The 19301-nt window shown below is 47.1% G+C and overlaps 1 protein-coding gene across 1 annotated transcript in view; it reads left to right on the forward strand.

The window, feature by feature from the left end:
- The window catches only part of LOC142651235 (rho GTPase-activating protein 39-like), a 75433-nt gene extending 56729 nt beyond the window's left edge, over positions 1-18704 (forward strand). The window contains exons 4-5 of the mRNA XM_075825671.1: positions 13978-14147; positions 17250-18704. Of these exons, the coding sequence (XP_075681786.1) occupies positions 13978-14147; positions 17250-17444 (365 nt within the window). The 3' untranslated portion in view covers positions 17445-18704. The remainder of the gene's footprint in view (positions 1-13977; positions 14148-17249) is intronic.
- Positions 18705-19301: the final 597 nt, after the last annotated feature.

A 19301-nucleotide genomic window follows, 5' to 3' on the forward strand; every position in this document is an offset into this window, starting at 1 on the left:
CTTCTGTGTGGTGTAGTATAGAGGATCTGTCAGCTCTCCTGTGTGGTGTAGTGTAGAGGAGCTGTCAGTTCTCCTGTGTGGTGTAGTATAGAAGATCTGTCAGCTCTCCTGTGTGGTGTAGTATAGAGGAGCTGTCAGCTCTCCTGTGTGGTGTAGTATAGAGTATCTGTCAGCTCTGCTGTGTGGTGTAGTATAGGGGATCTGTCAGCTCTGCTGTGTGGTGTAGTATAGAGGATCTGTTAGCTCTTCTGTGTGGTGTAGTATAGAGGAGCTGTCAGCTCTCCTGTGTGGTGTAGTATAGAGGATCTGTCAGCTCTGCTGTGTGGTGTAGTATAGAGGAGCTGTCAGCTCTCCTGTGTGGTGTAGTATAGAGGATCTGTCAGCTCTTCTGTGTGGTGTAGTATAGAGGATCTGTCAGCTCTCCTGCGTGGTGTAGTATAGAGGAGCTGTCAGTTCTCCTGTTTGGTGTAGTATAGAGGAGCTGTCAGTTCTACTGTGTGGTGTAGTATAGAGGATCTGTCAGCTCTCCTGTGTGGTGTAGTATAGAGGATCTGTCAGCTCTCCTGTGTGGTGTAGTATAGAGGAGCTGTCAGTTCTCCTGTGTGGTATAGTATAGAGGAGCTGTCAGTTCTCCTGTGTGGTGTAGTATAGAGGATCTGTCAGCTCTCCTGTGTGGTGTAGTATAGAGGAGCTGTCAGTTCTCCTGTTTGGGGTAGTATAGAGGAGCTGTCAGTTCTACTGTGTGGTGTAGTATAGAGGAGCTGTCAGCTCTCCTGTGTGGTGTATTATAGAGGATCTGTCAGCTCTCCTGTGTGGTATAAAGGATCTGTCAGCTCTCCTGTGTGGTGTCATATAGAGGATCTGTCAGCTCTCCTGTGTGGTGGAGTATAGAGGAGCTGTCAGCTCTCCTGTGTGGTGTCGTATAGAGGACCTGTCAGCTCTCCTGTGTGGTGTAGTATAGAGGAGCTGTCAGCCCTGCTGTGTGGTGTAGTATAGGGGATCTGTCAGCTCTGCTGTGTGGTTTAGTATAGAGGATCTGTCAGCTCTGCTGTGTGGTGTAGTATAGAGGATCTGTCAGCTCTTCTGTGTGGTGTAGTATAGAGGAGCTGTCAGCTCTCCTGTGTGGTGTAGTATAGAGGATCTGTCAGCTCTGCTGTGTGGTGTAGTATAGAGGATCTGTCAGCTCTTCTGTGTGGTGTAGTATAGTGGATCTGTCAGTTCTACTGTGTGGTGGAGTATAGAGGAGCTGTCAGCTCTCCTGTGTGGTGTAGTATAGAGGAGCTGTCAGCTCTCCTGTGTGGTGTGGTGTAGTATAGAGGATCTGTCAGCTCTTCTGTGTGGTGTAGTATAGAGGATCTGTCAGCTCTCCTGTGTGGTGTTGTATAGAGGAGCTGTCAGTTCTCCTGTTTGGTGTAGTATAGAGGAGCTGTCAGTTCTACTGTGTGTTGTAGTATAGAGGATCTGTCAGCTCTCCTGTGTGGTGTAGTATAGAGGATCTGTCAGCTCTCCTGTGTGGTATAAAGGATCTGTCAGCTCTCCTGTGTGGTGTCATATAGAGGATCTGTCAGCTCTCCTGTGTGGTGGAGTATAGAGGAGCTGTCAGCTCTCCTGTGTGGTGTCGTATAGAGGACCTGTCAGCTCTCCTGTGTGGTGTAGTATAGAGGAGCTGTCAGCCCTGCTGTGTGGTGTAGTATAGGGGATCTGTTAGCTCTGCTGTGTGGTGTAGTATAGAGGATCTGTCAGCTCTCCTGTGTGGTGTGGTATAGAGGATCTGTCAGTCCTCCTGTGTGGTGTAGTATAGAGGAGCTGTCAGCTCTCCTGTGTGGTGTAGAATAGAGGATCTGTCAGTTCTCCTGTGTGGTGTAGTATAGAGGATCTTTCAGCTCTCCTGTGTGGTGTAGTGTAGAGGATCTGTCAGCTCTCCTGTGTGGTGTAGTACAGAGGATCCGTCAGCTCTCCTGTGTGGTGTGGTATAGAGGAGCTGTCAGTTCTCCTGTGCGGTGTAGTATAGAGGAGCGGTCAGCTCTCCTGTGTGGTGTAGTATAGAGGATCTGTCAGCTCTCCTGTGTGGTGTAGTATAGAGGATCTGTCAGCTCTCCTGTGTGGTGTAGTATAGAGGAGCTGTCAGTTCTCCTGTGTGGTATAGTATAGAGGAGCTGTCAGTTCTCCTGTGTGGTGTAGTATAGAGGATCTGTCAGCTCTCCTGTGTGGTGTAGTGTAGAGGAGCTGTCAGTTCTCCTGTTTGGGGTAGTATAGAGGAGCTGTCAGTTCTACTGTGTGTTGTAGTATAGAGGAGCTGTCAGCTCTCCTGTGTGGTGTATTATAGAGGATCTGTCAGCTCTCCTGTGTGGTGTAGTATAGAGGATCTGTCAGCTCTCCTGTGTGGTATAAAGGATCTGTCAGCTCTCCTGTGTGGTGTCATATAGAGGATCTGTCAGCTCTCCTGTGTGGTGGAGTATAGAGGAGCTGTCAGCTCTCCTGTGTGGTGTCGTATAGAGGACCTGTCAGCTCTCCTGTGTGGTGTAGTATAGAGGAGCTGTCAGCCCTGCTGTGTGGTGTAGTATAGGGGATCTGTCAGCTCTGCTGTGTGGTTTAGTATAGAGGATCTGTCAGCTCTGCTGTGTGGTGTAGTATAGAGGATCTGTCAGCTCTTCTGTGTGGTGTAGTATAGAGGAGCTGTCAGCTCTCCTGTGTGGTGTAGTATAGAGGATCTGTCAGCTCTGCTGTGTGGTGTAGTATAGAGGATCTGTCAGCTCTTCTGTGTGGTGTAGTATAGTGGATCTGTCAGTTCTACTGTGTGGTGGAGTATAGAGGAGCTGTCAGCTCTCCTGTGTGGTGTAGTATAGAGGAGCTGTCAGCTCTCCTGTGTGGTGTGGTGTAGTATAGAGGATCTGTCAGCTCTTCTGTGTGGTGTAGTATAGAGGATCTGTCAGCTCTCCTGTGTGGTGTTGTATAGAGGAGCTGTCAGTTCTCCTGTTTGGTGTAGTATAGAGGAGCTGTCAGTTCTACTGTGTGTTGTAGTATAGAGGATCTGTCAGCTCTCCTGTGTGGTGTAGTATAGAGGATCTGTCAGCTCTCCTGTGTGGTATAAAGGATCTGTCAGCTCTCCTGTGTGGTGTCATATAGAGGATCTGTCAGCTCTCCTGTGTGGTGGAGTATAGAGGAGCTGTCAGCTCTCCTGTGTGGTGTCGTATAGAGGACCTGTCAGCTCTCCTGTGTGGTGTAGTATAGAGGAGCTGTCAGCCCTGCTGTGTGGTGTAGTATAGGGGATCTGTTAGCTCTGCTGTGTGGTGTAGTATAGAGGATCTGTCAGCTCTCCTGTGTGGTGTGGTATAGAGGATCTGTCAGTCCTCCTGTGTGGTGTAGTATAGAGGAGCTGTCAGCTCTCCTGTGTGGTGTAGAATAGAGGATCTGTCAGTTCTCCTGTGTGGTGTAGTATAGAGGATCTTTCAGCTCTCCTGTGTGGTGTAGTGTAGAGGATCTGTCAGCTCTCCTGTGTGGTGTAGTACAGAGGATCCGTCAGCTCTCCTGTGTGGTGTGGTATAGAGGAGCTGTCAGTTCTCCTGTGCGGTGTAGTATAGAGGAGCGGTCAGCTCTCCTGTGTGGTGTAGTATAGAGGATCTGTCAGCTCTCCTGTGTGGTGTAGTATAGAGGATCTGTCAGCTCTTCTATGTGGTGTAGTATAGGGGATCTGTCAGCTCTCCTGTGTGGTGTAGTATAGAGGAGCTGTCAGCTCTCCTGTGTGGTGTAGTATAGAGGAGCCGTCAGTTCTCCTGTGTGGTGTAGTATAGAGGAGCTGTCAGTTCTCCTGTGTGGTGTAGTATAGAGGATCTGTCAGCTTTCCTGTGTTTTGTAGTATAGAGGATCTGTCAGCTCTTCTGTGTGGTGTAGTATAGAGGATCTGTCAGCTCTCCTGTGTGGTGTAGTATAGAGGAGCTGTCAGTTCTCCTGTGTGGTGTAGTATAGAGGATCTGTCAGCTCTCCTGTGTGGTGTATTATAGAGGATCTGTCAGCTCTCCTGTGTGGTGTAGTATAGAGGATCTGTCAGCTCTCCTGTGTGGTATAAAGGATCTGTCAGCTCTCCTGTGTGGTGTCATATAGAGGATCTGTCAGCTCTCCTGTGTGGTGGAGTATAGAGGAGCTGTCAGCTCTCCTGTGTGGTGTCGTATAGAGGACCTGTCAGCTCTCCTGTGTGGTGTAGTATAGAGGAGCTGTCAGCCCTGCTGTGTGGTGTAGTATAGGGGATCTGTCAGCTCCTCTGTGTGGTTTAGTATAGAGGATCTGTCAGCTCTGCTGTGTGGTGTAGTATAGAGGATCTGTCAGCTCTTCTGTGTGGTGTAGTATAGAGGAGCTGTCAGCTCTCCTGTGTGGTGTAGTATAGAGGATCTGTCAGCTCTGCTGTGTGGTGTAGTATAGAGGATCTGTCAGCTCTTCTGTGTGGTGTAGTATAGTGGATCTGTCAGCTCTCCTGTGTGGTGGAGTATAGAGGAGCTGTCAGCTCTCCTGTGTGGTGTAGTATAGAGGAGCTGTCAGCTCTCCTGTGTGGTGTGGTGTAGTATAGAGGATCTGTCAGCTCTTCTGTGTGGTGTAGTATAGAGGATCTGTCAGCTCTCCTGTGTGGTGTTGTATAGAGGAGCTGTCAGTTCTCCTGTTTGGTGTAGTATAGAGGAGCTGTCAGTTCTACTGTGTGGTGTAGTATAGAGGATCTGTCAGCTCTCCTGTGTGGTGTAGTATAGAGGATCTGTCAGCTCTCCTGTGTGGTATAAAGGATCTGTCAGCTCTCCTGTGTGGTGTCATATAGAGGATCTGTCAGCTCTCCTGTGTGGTGGAGTATAGAGGAGCTGTCAGCTCTCCTGTGTGGTGTCGTATAGAGGACCTGTCAGCTCTCCTGTGTGGTGTAGTATAGAGGAGCTGTCAGCCCTGCTGTGTGGTGTAGTATAGGGGATCTGTCAGCTCTGCTGTGTGGTGTAGTATAGAGGATCTGTCAGCTCTGCTGTGTGGTGTAGTATAGAGGATCTGTCAGCTCTTCTGTGTGGTGTAGTATAGAGGAGCTGTCAGCTCTCCTGTGTGGTGTAGTATAGAGGATCTGTCAGCTCTGCTGTGTGGTGTAGTATAGAGGATCTGTCAGCTCTTCTGTGTGGTGTAGTATAGAGGATCTGTCAGCTCTCCTGTGTGGTGGAGTATAGAGGAGCTGTCAGCTCTCCTGTGTGGTGTAGTATAGAGGATCTGTCAGCTCTCCTGTGTGGTGTAGTATAGAGTAGCTGTCAGCTCCCCTGTGTGGTGTAGTATAGAGGATCTGTCAGTTCTCCTGTGTGGTGTAGTATAGAGGATCTGTCAGCTCCCCTGTGTGGTTTAGTATAGAGGATCTGTCAGCTCTCCTGTGTGGTGTAGTATAGAGGATCTGTCAGCTCTCCTGTGTGGTGTAGTATAGAGGATCTGTCAGCTCTCCTGTGTGGTGTAGTATAGAGGATCTGTCAGTTCTCCTGTGTGGTGTAGTATAGAGGATCTGTCAGCTCTTCTGTGTGGTGTTGTATAGAGGATCTGTCAGCTCTCCTGTGTGGTGTAGTATAGAGGATCTGTCAGCTCTTCTGTGTGCTGTAGTATAGAGGATCTGTTAGCTCTCCTGTGTGGTGTAGTATAGAGGATCTGTCAGTTCTCCTGTGTGGTGTAGTATAGAGGATCTGTCAGCTCTTCTGTGTGGTGTAGTATAGAGGAGCTGTCAGTTCTCCTGTGTGGTGTAGTATAGAGGATCTGTCAGTTCTTCTGTGTGGTGTAGTATAGAGGATCTGTCAGCTCTCCTGTGTGGTGTAGTATAGAGGATCTGTCAGTTCTCCTGTGTGGTGTAGTATAGAGGATCTGTCAACTCTCCTGTGTGGTGTGGTGTAGAGAATTTGTCAGCTCTCCTGTGTGGTGTAGTATAAAGGATCTGTCAGCTCTCCTGTGTGGTGTAGTATAGAGGATCTGTCAGCTCTCCTGTGTGGTGTAGTATAGAGGATCTGTTAGCTCTCCCATGTGGTGTAGTATAGAGGATCTGTCAGCTCTCCTGTGTGGTGTAGTATAGAGGATCTGTCAGCTCTCCTGTGTAGTGTAGTATAGAGGATCTGTCAGTTCTCCTGTGTGGTGTAGTGTAGAGGAGCTGTCAGTTCTCCTGTGTGGTGTAGTGTAGAGGAGCTGTCAGTTCTCCTGTGTGGTGTAGTATAGAAGATCTGTCGGCTCTCCTGTGTGGTGTAGTATAGAGGATCTGTCAGCTCCCCTGTGTGGTGTAGTATAGAGGATCTGTCAGCTCTCCTGTGTGGTGTAGTATAGAGGATCTGTCGGCTCTCCTGTGTGGTATAGTATAGAGGATCTGTCAGCTCTCCTGTGTGGTGTAGTATAGAGGATCTGTCAGCTCTTCTGTGTGGTGTAGTATAGGGGATCTGTCAGCTCTCCTGTGTGGTGTAGTATAGAGGATCTGTCAGCTCTTCTGTGTGGTGTAGTATAGAGGATCTGTCAGCTCTCCTGTGTGGTGTAGTATAGAGGAGCTGTCAGCTCTCCTGTGTGGTGTGGTATAGAGGATCTGTCAGTTCTCCTGTGTATTGTAGTATAGAGGAGCTGTCAGCTCTCCTGTGTGGTGTAGTATAGAGGAGCTGTCAGCTCTCCTGTGTGGTGTAGTATAGGGGATCTGTCAGCTCTCCTGTGTGGTGTAGTATAGAGGATCTGTCAGCTCTTCTGTGTGGTGTAGTATAGAGGATCTGTCAGCTCTCCTGTGTGGTGTAGTATAGAGGATCTGTCAGCTCTTCTGTGTGGTGTAGTATAGAGGATCTGTCAGCTCTCCTGTGTGGTGTAGTATAGAGGAGCTGTCAGCTCTTCTGTGTGGTGTAGTATAGAGGATCTGTCAGCTCTCCTGTGTGGTGTAGTATAGAGGATCTGTCAGTTCTCCTGTGTGGTGTAGTATAGAGGAGCCGTCAGTTCTCCTGTGTGGTGTAGTATAGGGGATCTGTCAGCTCTTCTGTGTGGTGTAGTATAAAGGATCTGTCAGTTCTCCTGTTTGGTGTAGTATAGAGGATCTGTCAGCTCTTCTGTGTGGTGTAGTATAGAGGATCTGTCAGCTCTCCTGTGTGGTGTAGTATAGAGGAGCTGTCAGCTCTCCTGTGTGGTGTAGTATAGAGGAGCTGTCAGCTCTCCTGTGTGGTGTAGTATAGAGGAGCCGTCAGTTCTCCTGTGTGGTGTAGTATAGGGGATCTGTCAGCTCTTCTGTGTGGTGTAGTATAAAGGATCTGTCAGTTCTCCTGTTTGGTGTAGTATAGAGGATCTGTCAGCTCTTCTGTGTGGTGTAGTATAGAGGATCTGTCAGTTCTCCTGTTTGGTGTAGTATAGAGGATCTGTCAGCTCTTCTGTGTGGTGTAGTATAGAGGATCTGTCAGCTCTCCTGTGTGGTGTAGTATAGAGGATCTGTCAGCTCTTCTGTGTGGTGTGGTGTAGTATAGAGGATCTGTCAGCTCTTCTGTGTGGTGTAGTATAGGGGATCTGTCAGCTCTCCTGTGTGGTGTAGTATAGGGGATCTGTCAGCTCTCCTGTGTGGTGTAGTATAGAGGATCTGTCAGCTCTCCTGTGTGGTGTAGTATAGAGGATCTGTCAGCTCTCCTGTGTGGTTTAGTATAGGGGATCTGTCAGCTCTTCTGTGTGGTGTAGTATAGAGGATCTGTCAGCTCTCCTGTGTGGTGTAGTATAGAGGATCTGTCAGCTCTTCTGTGTGGTGTAGTATAGGGGATCTGTCAGCTCTTCTGTGTGGTGTAGTATAGAGGAGCTGTCAGTTCTCCTGTGTGGTGTAGTATAGAGGATCTGTCAGCTCTCCTGTGTGGTGTAGTATAGAGGATCTGTCAGCTCTCCTGTGTGGTGTAGTATAGAGGATCTGTCAGCTCTTCTGTGTGGTGTAGTATAGGGGATCTGTCAGCTCTTCTGTGTGGTGTAGTATAGAGGAGCTGTCAGTTCTCCTGTGTGGTGTAGTATAGAGGATCTGTCAGCTCTCCTGTGTGGTGTAGTATAGAGGATCTGTCAGCTCTTCTGTGTGGTGTAGTATAGGGGATCTGTCAGCTCTTCTGTGTGGTGTAGTATAGAGGAGCTGTCAGTTCTCCTGTGTGGTGTAGTATAGAGGATCTGTCAGCTCTCCTGTGTGGTATAGTATAGAGGATCTGTCAGCTCTTCTGTGTGGTGTAGTATAGAGGATCTGTCAGCTCTTCTGTGTGGTGTAGTATAGAGGAGCTGTCCGCTCTTCTGTGTGGTGTAGTATAGAGGAGCTGTCATTTCTCTTGACATATCTGTATTAATAAAAACTTGTATTTCCCATAAAATTTCGGAATCATGTTTCATTAGACCTCTGCTTTGTACCGTACCTATAATTTGGTTTTCATGAGTTGCCCTTTCACTGTAATAGGAACATGAAGTGGGGAAGTTGGAAGCCCCTTCAACTTCACCAGTGTTTTCTGAATTACTACAGAGACACCAGGTACTACAGAAATTACATTTATTTTAACAATATAAACAAAGAGGTAGAGAATATATCAGTGCTGTTCTCATGAAAACATATCGCCACCATGACAGCACCACTGGAGAAATGCTAATAAGATGGGTTTAGGGAGGGACAGCAGCATGCAAAACTTTCCTCCCAAAGGCTAAATCTTGGGAAACAAATACTTCTGTAGTGTTTTTGAAAGATGTGAAGACCAGACCACGTAGCAGCTCGACACATCTATTCCCGGGATGCTGATGGCCTTTCAGCCCAGGAGAACGCTACAGCTTGAGTTGAATGAACTTCATGTCCTTCAGGGAGAGGTTCCACCACCACCTTGTAGGCTTTGCAAATAGCACTCTTCAACCATCTAGCAATTGAGCTCTTGGACGCCTTCTTCCATCTCTCTGGGCCCTGAAAATATTTAAAGTATAGCTAAACGTTTGACAAACTTCTGACATGTCATAGTGACATATCATAGTGACATGTCAGAAGTTTGGATTGGTGGGGGTCCGAGCACTGAGACCCCCACCAATCGGTAGAACGAAGCAGCTGAAGCCCTCGTGTGAGCGCTCAGCCGCTTCGTGTCTGTTCGGCTTTTTCCGGAAAGCCAATGTATCGGTGTGCGGGGTCATAGACTTTTTATTGAGTCCGTACACAAATATATTTATTTCCGGAAATAGCCGAACAGACACGAAGCGGCTGAGCGCTAACATGAGGGCTTCAGCTGCTTCGTTCTACCGATTGGTGGGGGTCTCAGTGCTCGGACCCCCTCCAATCAAAACTTCTGACATGTCACTATGATATGTCACTATGACATGTCAGAAGTTGGTCAAACGTTTAGCTGCACTTTAAAGACATTTAAATCCTCTCTACAAGGCTTGATTACAGTAAGATATTCAAGAAGAATTTATCGAACGTCCAAGGTATGGAATTGTTTTTCTCGGCTCGGCTTACTGCAAAATGATGGATGGATAGGTCATCAGTACATGATCTGTGAGGGTCCAAAACCCAGACCCCGCACAGATCAGCTGGTCCGCTGCCTCCGTGCACCGGACGTTCAATCGGGAAGCGGTTGGCTCCGGCCAGGGAATAGCGGCAGAGCTGCAGTATTCAAGTGAATAGAAGCAGAGCTGCAGTTCTACAGCGCGGCCGCTATGCAATGTACAGAGCCAACTGTATCCGGCTCCGTACATAGCATTATGTGGCATAACATCTGGTGCCTGCAGGTCACAGGAGCGGCTTAACGGTGCTGGGTTCGGGTGTCGGACCCGCACCGATGATATACTGTTGACCTATCCGGTGGATAGGTCATCAGTTGTCAGAAGGTGGAAAACCCCTTTCAGTTTGAAGGGCCTTTAGATCCAGCGCTGCTCGGAAAGTTTCTTATCAAAGATAGATTTTAAAGCTGCCACCTGTATCTTCAAAGTACTGGGGGATAGACCCTTATCAAGGCCAACCTGGTAAAAGTCCAACGTTTGAAGGACGCTCGGATGGAAAGGATCAGGGTAAGACTCACCACACCATGCCGACAACTAGTTGCAGATGTTTTTAATATATAGATGAAGTTGTCTTTGTGCATCATGACTTTAGTGTAGCGATGTCTCTAGGAGACAAACCGTTTTTAGTTAATGCTTATTGCAGATTGTCTAGTCCCGAGTTGACATCTGGGCCCTGAAGAAGATCTTTCCTTTGAGGAAGAAATAGAGCATCTTCTAGAGCCAATGTTTGCCAGAAGACTGAACCAGCTCCTCTTGGGCCAGAGTGGTGGGATGAAGATCACCTGAAAGTTCTCCCTTGGGATCTTTGTCAAAACCTTTGGGATAAGCGGTGAGGGAGGGAAGGCGTAAACTAGCCTGAAGCCCCTCTGTAGATCTAGGGCATCTACTGCTCTGGGCTTGTCTCTTGGTTCCACAGAGAAAAGGGTCAATTTTTTTGTTTGTTTTAGTGGCAAATAGATTGATCTTGGGTTGACTCCATCTTCTGACTGAGGAGACAATCTCCTGATTCAAAGTCCATTTTCTAACTTAGGAAGTTTTCCACCGAGTCGTCTTTTCCATATGTTGTTCTCCACCTAGCAGAAGTTGCAGCTTGATAGTTCTTGCAGTTCATTGCCTTGTACCTCCCTGGTATTTTAGGAATACCACAGTGTTGGAATTGTCCAGGTAAACTTGTACATGACCGCCTGAGAAGATTTTGAGACCTCCGGAGAGCCACCCAGACCACTTATAGCTCCTTGTAGTAGGAGAAACGATCTCTTAGATTTAATGGCCATTGGCCCTGTAGAAGATTTTCTTTTTTTAGGTTCCTTAACCCAATCATTTTGAATCTATTGCCGTGGGACTACGGGTTCCTAATGCCATGCTAGACCTTTGTTCAGATTGACAGGGTTCTTCCACCAGTTCAGAGATCTTATTATACTTGATGTAAGATACGTTTTCTTGTTTGGAATTTGTGGTAACTTGTTTCAAAAAGCGAGGATGGAGAATCAAATTCGACTTCGATGGATGACAAGGTGTGCAAAAACAGACCAATATAGGAGATGCAGTGAGTTCTACGCAATGGACACTCGCTGTGTGAAAAATCACGCATGTCTGAATAGCCCCATTGGTTTGCATGGGTCTGTGTGCTGTCAGTTATTTCAACGGACAGCACACGGACGTATTACGTTCATCTGAATGAGGCCTAAGACTTCTAGAACTTTGAAAACTGTTCTCTGAGACTTTTTTCTCTGGAGGGAGGAAGGTCCTCTGTTTTCTGGAGTCTAGAAGGAATCTCAAAAACGCTTTTTTGTGAACTGGTATAAAGTTGGATTGTGTAAAACTTTAAATTCCCCTTAGATTTTGTAGGCGACAGATGGTATGTTTGATTTGTGGGCTTAGAAGTTGAGAGGAACTTGTTGTGATGAGGAAATTGTCTAGATCTGGTATCACCGTGATGTTTTCAAGTGTTAGAAAGACAACTCTGTATTTTCTGATCTTATTCCTTGGGAGGTCTTTTGTGGCCTTACCGGCATTTCTTCAGGGAAACCTTTCTTCATGTCTGCCGCCTTTTCCAAGATTTTGTCAAAGACTGGGCCAAACACCAGCTTTCCCTCAAAGAGAATAGTGCATATCCCCTTGCCAGGGTCTAAGCCACAAGGCCCTTCTCGACAAGTTAGATAGAACTGAAGACCAGGCTGCCGTATGAACTGACTCTACGGAGGCATCTGCTAGGAATTCTGTGGCCATTTTCTCCGTTGGGATCCTAGAAAAAGTTTTTCCTCTAGAGGTCTTTCTTTCGAGATGGTCTACATGTTGGTTCAGCCAGATTAGAGGGCACTGGCACACTGGCACAGCAGTGATATTACCCTTTAATAGAGCAGAGGTTGTCTCGCAGTTTTTGCAAAGGAACCCGTCAGTTTTGAAGTCCATAAATTCCAGGAGATGAGACAAATTTTCAAAGGGGAGAGACGTTTTCTTAACCACCTTTGGAACTTGTACGACTATGTTTGGATCTTCATCCCCGATCTCAATCTTCTCTTCGTTAAAGGGAAGTCTATCTTTCATTTCCCTTGGGACCACCAGCTTTCTTTTGGGATCTTGCCACAGAACCAGGATTAGTTCACCAACAATGTTATCGATACTGAAAACTCTTCACATTTCGTCCTGTATGAACCTGGGCTCTTTAAATATGTGAAGATCATTATCTAATGTGTACTCCCAGCTTAAGGGGAGTGTCTAAAAGAGTCAACCTAATTTCAAATGCAGCTTTGGGTGTGATAGGAGTATAAGACAATGTAAGATATGTCGATTATGTGACCATGTGAAATGATGCTGTACGATGACGATGCGATTTGAATGACATAAGTGATCTGAGCTGAGTGATCACTCCCTGCGCCATCTTCACCTTAGAAGTAATTGTTTTCTCAGGGACTTCGACATATTCCCGGCTCCAGAATCTCTGGTGTGATCGTCGGACCTGTTATTCTAACTGGTTGTGTATCCCTGACCATGGTGCGGGAACGCAGAGTCGGACTGGGGCTCCTCGGGCCCTCCAGAGGAGATTATTCAAAAGGGGCCCCCTCCATATATACAGAACTTGTGCATGGTAATCTTTGCTGTTATCATTGCACAAACCGGACAGATCGTCAATAAGATCTAATAGGTTATTTGTGAATCATCCCATAAAAAAGAGACCCTAGTGCCAAGTAGATCCAAAGTCACCTCCAAATTGGGTTGCCCTGTTGCATTAGGGGCCCATTATAGGGTCAGGGTGTGGGCCCAGTGAAGGATCAGCCCCGTAGGATATAAGGAGTGTGAAGACCACGTGTTTACCAGAACCCTTCCTTTTGTGGGGGGGGGGGCACATTACTGTACGGTTATCGGAGACCCTTGTAGATCCGCTCTGGATGTACGATACTCGCCCGCCACTTCCTGCGCTCTAGATGACGTTGTACGCTGCAATGCTGTTATACTGTATATCGCTGCTGTCCCTGGTGCAGCACCTTGTTACCATGGCAACCAGAGGAAGGAGGGACTGCCCTAAACTGGGAGATCCTGCGTCACCTCTTTTCCACCGCTCTATATAGTACGGAAGTGTTTAGCCCGGCTACATGAGTAACATACAAGGGGCTGTGCAGGTGGAGGTGTATGTAGTACAGTAGGATAAGGCTGACAGAATGACGGGCCCCTCCTCAATGTAAGCCGAGCTCCGCGAGTGATAATGGCCGGGCTGGTGGATGTAGTGCGCAGTCACCTCTGTCTATGACCGTCCATGCCGGAGCAGCATAACGAGGGCCTGATGTCCGCGCGCAGGTTACGTATCTTGTGACTTTTCTGACACCCCCGTAGCTTTGCTCCGCATTTCCCCTTGATCCGCCGCGCCTGTCACCGTGTCATTGATCTTGTGTCCCGCACACCGTCACCTCCTGTTAAGGGGACAACGTTTGTGTTCTCATTCCAGACATTCTTGTTTACATCCTGACCTAATACTTTTCACAGCTGAGGGTTTGCTACAATTGTATTAAGTTTAGACAATCCTCTAAACAGCCTGCACTCCAAACTTCTACACGTTACCTGCGCTGATACATTGTAACAAACCATCAGGACAGGAGAGAGATCTGCGCTGCTGCTCTCATCTTATCCTGTGTCCCCCCCACATTTGTATGAAGCTCACAGTGCGGGGGACACAGGGGACGTTGTCAGACATACGTCATCCCCTTTATGACGGACACTATCACTTTTTGGGGGATCTAATAGAAAACGTCTGCTGCAGAATCTCATTTTGAAGATTCATTTTCGTCAATCACTGATTGACATTAAGCTCCCACTTCCTCCATAAAGAGGTTCTGCAGCAGCGGAGGGGTGTATTATAAGTAATGATAATACTAGAGGTCACATTGTCCCTGTATAATGGGACTGACATTCTTCGGGGGTATTATCCGGTATATATGATGCTGTCATCTTCTTCTCCTCTGATAATAATGTTTTCTGCTTTTCTCCCCTCAGCGTCGCTATTAAAGCTGTGGTACCGGGAGCTGGAGGAGCCTCTTATTCCTCATGAATTCTACGAGCAGTGCATCACCCACTACGAGAACCCCGAGGCCGCCATTGCAGTGGTTCATTCGCTCCCAAAACTGAACAAGATGGTGCTGTGCTACCTCATCCGCTTCCTACAGGTGATGCTGCTTTTTCGGCCGAGCCTCGATGTGTTTCCAATGGGGAGAGGGGAATCAGCCGCCGCCAGAATTCTCTACTGTAACTTATCTCCTGCGGAAATGTAGGATGGGGCATGTCGCGGGGGGTGTTGGGGTCATCCCAGGCGGCCAGTGCCCCCTTTTATCTAATCTCTATGAATATCCTTTCAGAATGGGGGGAGGGGGGGTATGCTGGCGGATAACAAGACTCCCCCATGAGCCTCCTGCCATTCCTCCAAAGATTCATAAGGGAGGTGGCGATGAAATCCAGTGACTCTAGAGCAGCAGTAAAGGGGTCCTCCACCTAGATTTAGGAGTAAGAGCATGTTCACACCTACGATAAAAAACGGCTGAAAATTACAGAGCTGATTTCAAGGGAAAACAGCCTCTGATTTTGAGGTGTTTTTGAAGCTGTAAATGATTTTGAAGCGTTTTTTTTAGGCGTTTTTCAGAGCGTCAATGGAAAACCAGCTCCAAAAACGCCTCAAGGGAGATGCTCCTTTTTACGCAGCGTCTTTTCACACGCCGTTTTTTAAAACGCGGTGTAAAAACGCGTCTGAACTAAATGCCGTATTTCCCGTTGATTTCAGTGGGGATCTAATTGTAGGCGTTTCGCTAGTGTTTTTCAAGGCGTATTTCGAGGGGTTTACGAGGCGTAGATGCCGGGCTGCTTCTCCCTTCCCTGCTGTCAGCGGAGTCCTGACTGACAGTCTGGTTGCTATAGATACTTTGTAACAATCACAGTCTTTTGAGTGAGGTTGTCAGGAAGTTTGTGCCTAGCAACCAGTCCGTCTCCGAGTACTCAGGTCTTCAGCTTAACTATGTACACCTTTGAAAACCTGTTTCTTTTTTTGTTTTTTTATCAGTCTATCGGTGTGTTTGATGCAACTTTCTAATTAGTTTTTATTAAAAGATTATTTTTACTTTTTGAGATAGAGCTACTTTGTATTCTGTATATAGAGCAGCTGAAACCTGAATCAACGAGACTGACGGCTTCGGTGACAGTGGATCCTGCGTGTCTCTGACAGTTCATAACTTAGGGCCTGTTCACATTAGCGTTGTGTTTCCGTTGAGCGTTTCCGTCGGAGGAACCCCTCAATGGAAAGGGAAACAGAAACCATAGCGCCCGTTTGCATTACCATTGATCTCAATGGTGACGGATACTTTGCTAAAGGTTTCCTAAGGTGTACATAGCCTTTAACCCTTTAACTGGTTACCGACACAGGACGAGAATACTCATCCTCAGAGGCGGGTGCTTGCTGCATTAGGACCCGCATTCTCATCCTGTGTGACAGCCGGTGTGCGCGCGCAATCAGGAGCGACAGCTGTAATACACAGCCACGGCCCCGCTCTAACGGCACAGAAAAGAGAGACCTCTTCTATCCGCTGTTAACCCCTTGAATTCCGCGATCAAAGCTGAACGCGTCATTCAAAGTGAATAGGAGAAGGGGGGATGCCCTGTTGTCCGGGTATATTGAGGTCTGTCCTAACAACAGCCTGTGTACTATCGGTATATAGATATATGCCAGTACATTACAGTTAAAAAATAAAAATCCAAATGAAAAATCCCTCTATGGAATTAAAACAAAAGTAAAATTAATTTTCAAAAAAATTATGCTAAATAAAATTCAAAAGAACAGTAAAAAAAAAAAAAGAAATACATATTTTTTATAATGAATAAACTTTTTAAAAGTCCCAAAACATGAAATAATATAGACATATTTGGTATCGCCACGACCGTAACAACCTGTACAGTAAATGTATAACTTTATTTATGAAGGTCATGTATGGTGTCAAATTAAAACTGCTGCGGAACTTCTTTTTTTCTGCATTTTCGCCAAAATAAAAATGTATATAAAGTAAACGGATAAGTATATGTACCAAAAAACGGTACCTACATAAAGTGAAACAAAAAAAAAAGTCTCATACAACAAAGTCGTACAAAAAATGATGAGCACCGCCATGCAAAGAGGGAAATATAAAAAAAATTGTTCTGTCCTCAAGGCCAAAATTGGCCGTGTCCTTAAGGGGTTAATTATCAGGGTTGTTTTGGGTCTTGATGACCAGAGCAAAATGCAGGTGAGTTGATTTTGCCCAGGCCCCAGTACTGAAAGCTCCTGCACAAGACCGAGTTCGGGCCATGAAAAACGGTCTGTGTGTCGGCCGCAATTCTCAGCCCGACCACGCTACAGGTGACGGCACTGCTGGCGTCATAGACCATGATGAGTCTCTGCCTCCCCGCAGCACTGCTGTTCCATATTGAACAAGTACAGCAGCTCCGTGGGGAGGCAGAGACTCCGAGCATCATCATGGTCTATGACGCCAGGAGTCCCGTTCACCTGTACCGTGGTCGGGCTGAGAATTGCGGCCGACACACAGACCGTTTTTCACGGCCCGAACTCGGTCGTGTGCAAGGGATATTATAGAAACAACATGGCTGTGGTGATACTTAGCACTGGAGCCATTGGAAAATGGATGTGATGTCACCGCGGACCCTGAGCAAAATGATTGAGAACAACTTATTGGTTTATTCTGAGCATAAATCCCACTTAAGAGGCAAAGTGTTATTTGCTGCCATGTTCAGAGCCGTCATCTACTGGTCCAGCAGTGAAAGGGTTAGGGTATGTGCACACACACTAATTACGTCCGTAATTGACGGACGTATTTCGGCCGCAAGTCCCGGACCGAACACAGTGCAGGGAGCCGGGCTCCTAGCATCATACTTATGTACGATGCTAGGAGTCCCTGCCTCGCTGCAGGACAACTGTCCCGTACTGTAATCATGTTTTCTGTACGAGACAGTAGTTCCACGGAGAGGCAGGGACTCCTAGCGTCGTACATAAGTGTGATGCTAGGAGCCCGGCTCCCTGCACTGAGTTCGGTCCGGGACTTGCGGCCGAAATACGTCCGTCAATTACGGACGTAATTAGTGTGTGTGCACATACCCTTAAACTACGAATAGCGTTGAGCACAGACACTGGACGTTCCACCATGTTGCCGGTGAGCTTAACCCTTCCATGGCAGCACTTGGGGCCAGGGTTGTATTGATTTTATGATGGATTTCCTGTGTCTCCTTCGTTCCAGGTATTTGTACAGCCGGCCAATGTGGCTGTCACAAAAATGGACGTCAGTAATCTAGCCATGGTTATGGCGCCAAACTGTCTGCGCTGCCAGTCGGATGATCCGCGTATTATCTTCGAGAACACCAGGAAAGAAATGTCCTTCATCCGGGTTCTAATCCAGCACCTGGACACGAGCTTCCTGGAGGCTGTTCTATAGCAGATTGTGACGCCCCCTCCCCCAGGACAAGCGAATACAGGAATATTGTGTGACTGTCACATCTCATTATTCCAGGAGAGGTCTCCGCTCCCACCCGCATTCTCATCCTGTACAGAAAACATGGAGTGAATGAATCATCTGCTGTGGCAATAAGGACCCAACACTCCTCCACCTTGGACCAAAGTGCAGCATATGGCCCTGCAAGGCATGATGGGAGTGCAGGACACTGTGACTGTGACTGCAGGCTGCAATGTGTACATGTGCCAGAGTTGTGAGGCATGTTGTTTTGTGACTGACGCTGCAGCACATATAATGTGTCTGTTCTCTAAGGAGGGATTTCTATTAGCAAGCTTATAAAATAAGCAGTTGCCTCAGTTTGAGTCGATATGCTCTCCCATGTCAATCATAGATCACTGGTGCTGCCCTCTAGTGGTGAAGTACAGGTACGCATAGATCAATGCCGCTCCCCTTAGCAACAGGCTGCAGGTGTAAACAGTTCAATAATACTGCCCTCTATTGGTGGCCTTCTTGTATGAACAGATCAGTGATACTGCCCTCAAGTGGTGGCCTGCTAGTATGAACAGATCAGTGATACTGCCCTCTAGAGTTGGGCTGCTTGTATGAAAAGATCAATGGTACTGCCCTCTAGTGGTGGGCTGCTGTTATAAATAGATCAGTGATACTGCCCTCTAGTGGTGGGCTGCTGGTATGAATAGATAAATGATACTGCCCTCTAGTGGTGGCCTTCTGGTGATCAATGATTCTGCCCTCTAGTGGTGGCCTGCTAGTATGTATAAATCAATGATACTGCCCTCTAGTGGTCGTCTGCTGGTAGGAATAGATCAATGATACTACCCTCTAGTGGTGGGCTGCTGGTAGGAATAGATCAATGATACTGCCCTCTAGTGGGCTGCTGGTAGGAATAGATCAATGATACTGCCCTCTATTGGTGGCCTGCTAGTATGTATAAATCAATGATACTGCCCTCTAGTGGTGGTCTGCTGGAAGGAATAGATCAATGATACTGCCCTCTAGTGGTGGGCTGCTGGAAGGAATAGATCAATGATACTGCCCTCTAGTGGTGGCCTTCTGGTGATCAATGATTCTGCCCTCTAGTGGTGGCCTGCTGGAATGAACAGATAAATAATGCTGCCCTCTAGTGGTGGCTATAGAAAGGTGGGCCTGGGGGGTAAGGATTCCTTGTACGTTCTACTACTGTGACTCACATTTGTGGCCACCAGTTGAAATATGTAAAAAAAATAAAAAAAAAAGATGTAAAACATGTTGCAGTGGATTTGCTATTTAATTCTACATTGGTTATAAATCAACCAATCATCCTTGTGGCCACGCCCACAGATTACGGAATCTGTTCAGCATAATTAGTATTTCTACATACTGTGAAGCAGCGCTCGGTCGGCCCGCATTACCCAGGTTGCAACGTTTTTTTTGCCATTTACAATACAGTTATAATATATTTAGAGAGAACAGGATGTCTACTGGATGGCACCTCAGCGGGCACACATACTATACGCTGCATTATTGTTGATCTCATCTCTCTCACTGAGGGTGGCGCATGTGAACGTCATGGGCTAAGTTCTAAGAAACTCTTAGGTGCGGAAAAGGAAAGACTTTAAAAAAGTTCTCACTTTGGACAATCCCTACTTGTCGAAAGGGTCCCTTCTGCTGGGACCCCCAGCGATCAGCTGTGATCTGTGGGCAAACCTGGTAGTGTTTAATTTCTCTGCAGCGCCACCACAGGAGAAACGAAGTATTACACACTGTCCATTCATATCAATGTGTTGCGCGTGTAATGCAGGACAGTCAGATCCTCCAGAGAGAGACGCTGAATGTAACCGC

Source organism: Rhinoderma darwinii, chromosome 5 (genome assembly GCF_050947455.1).
Source record: "Rhinoderma darwinii isolate aRhiDar2 chromosome 5, aRhiDar2.hap1, whole genome shotgun sequence".
In the NCBI taxonomy this organism is placed as follows: domain Eukaryota; kingdom Metazoa; phylum Chordata; class Amphibia; order Anura; family Rhinodermatidae; genus Rhinoderma; species Rhinoderma darwinii.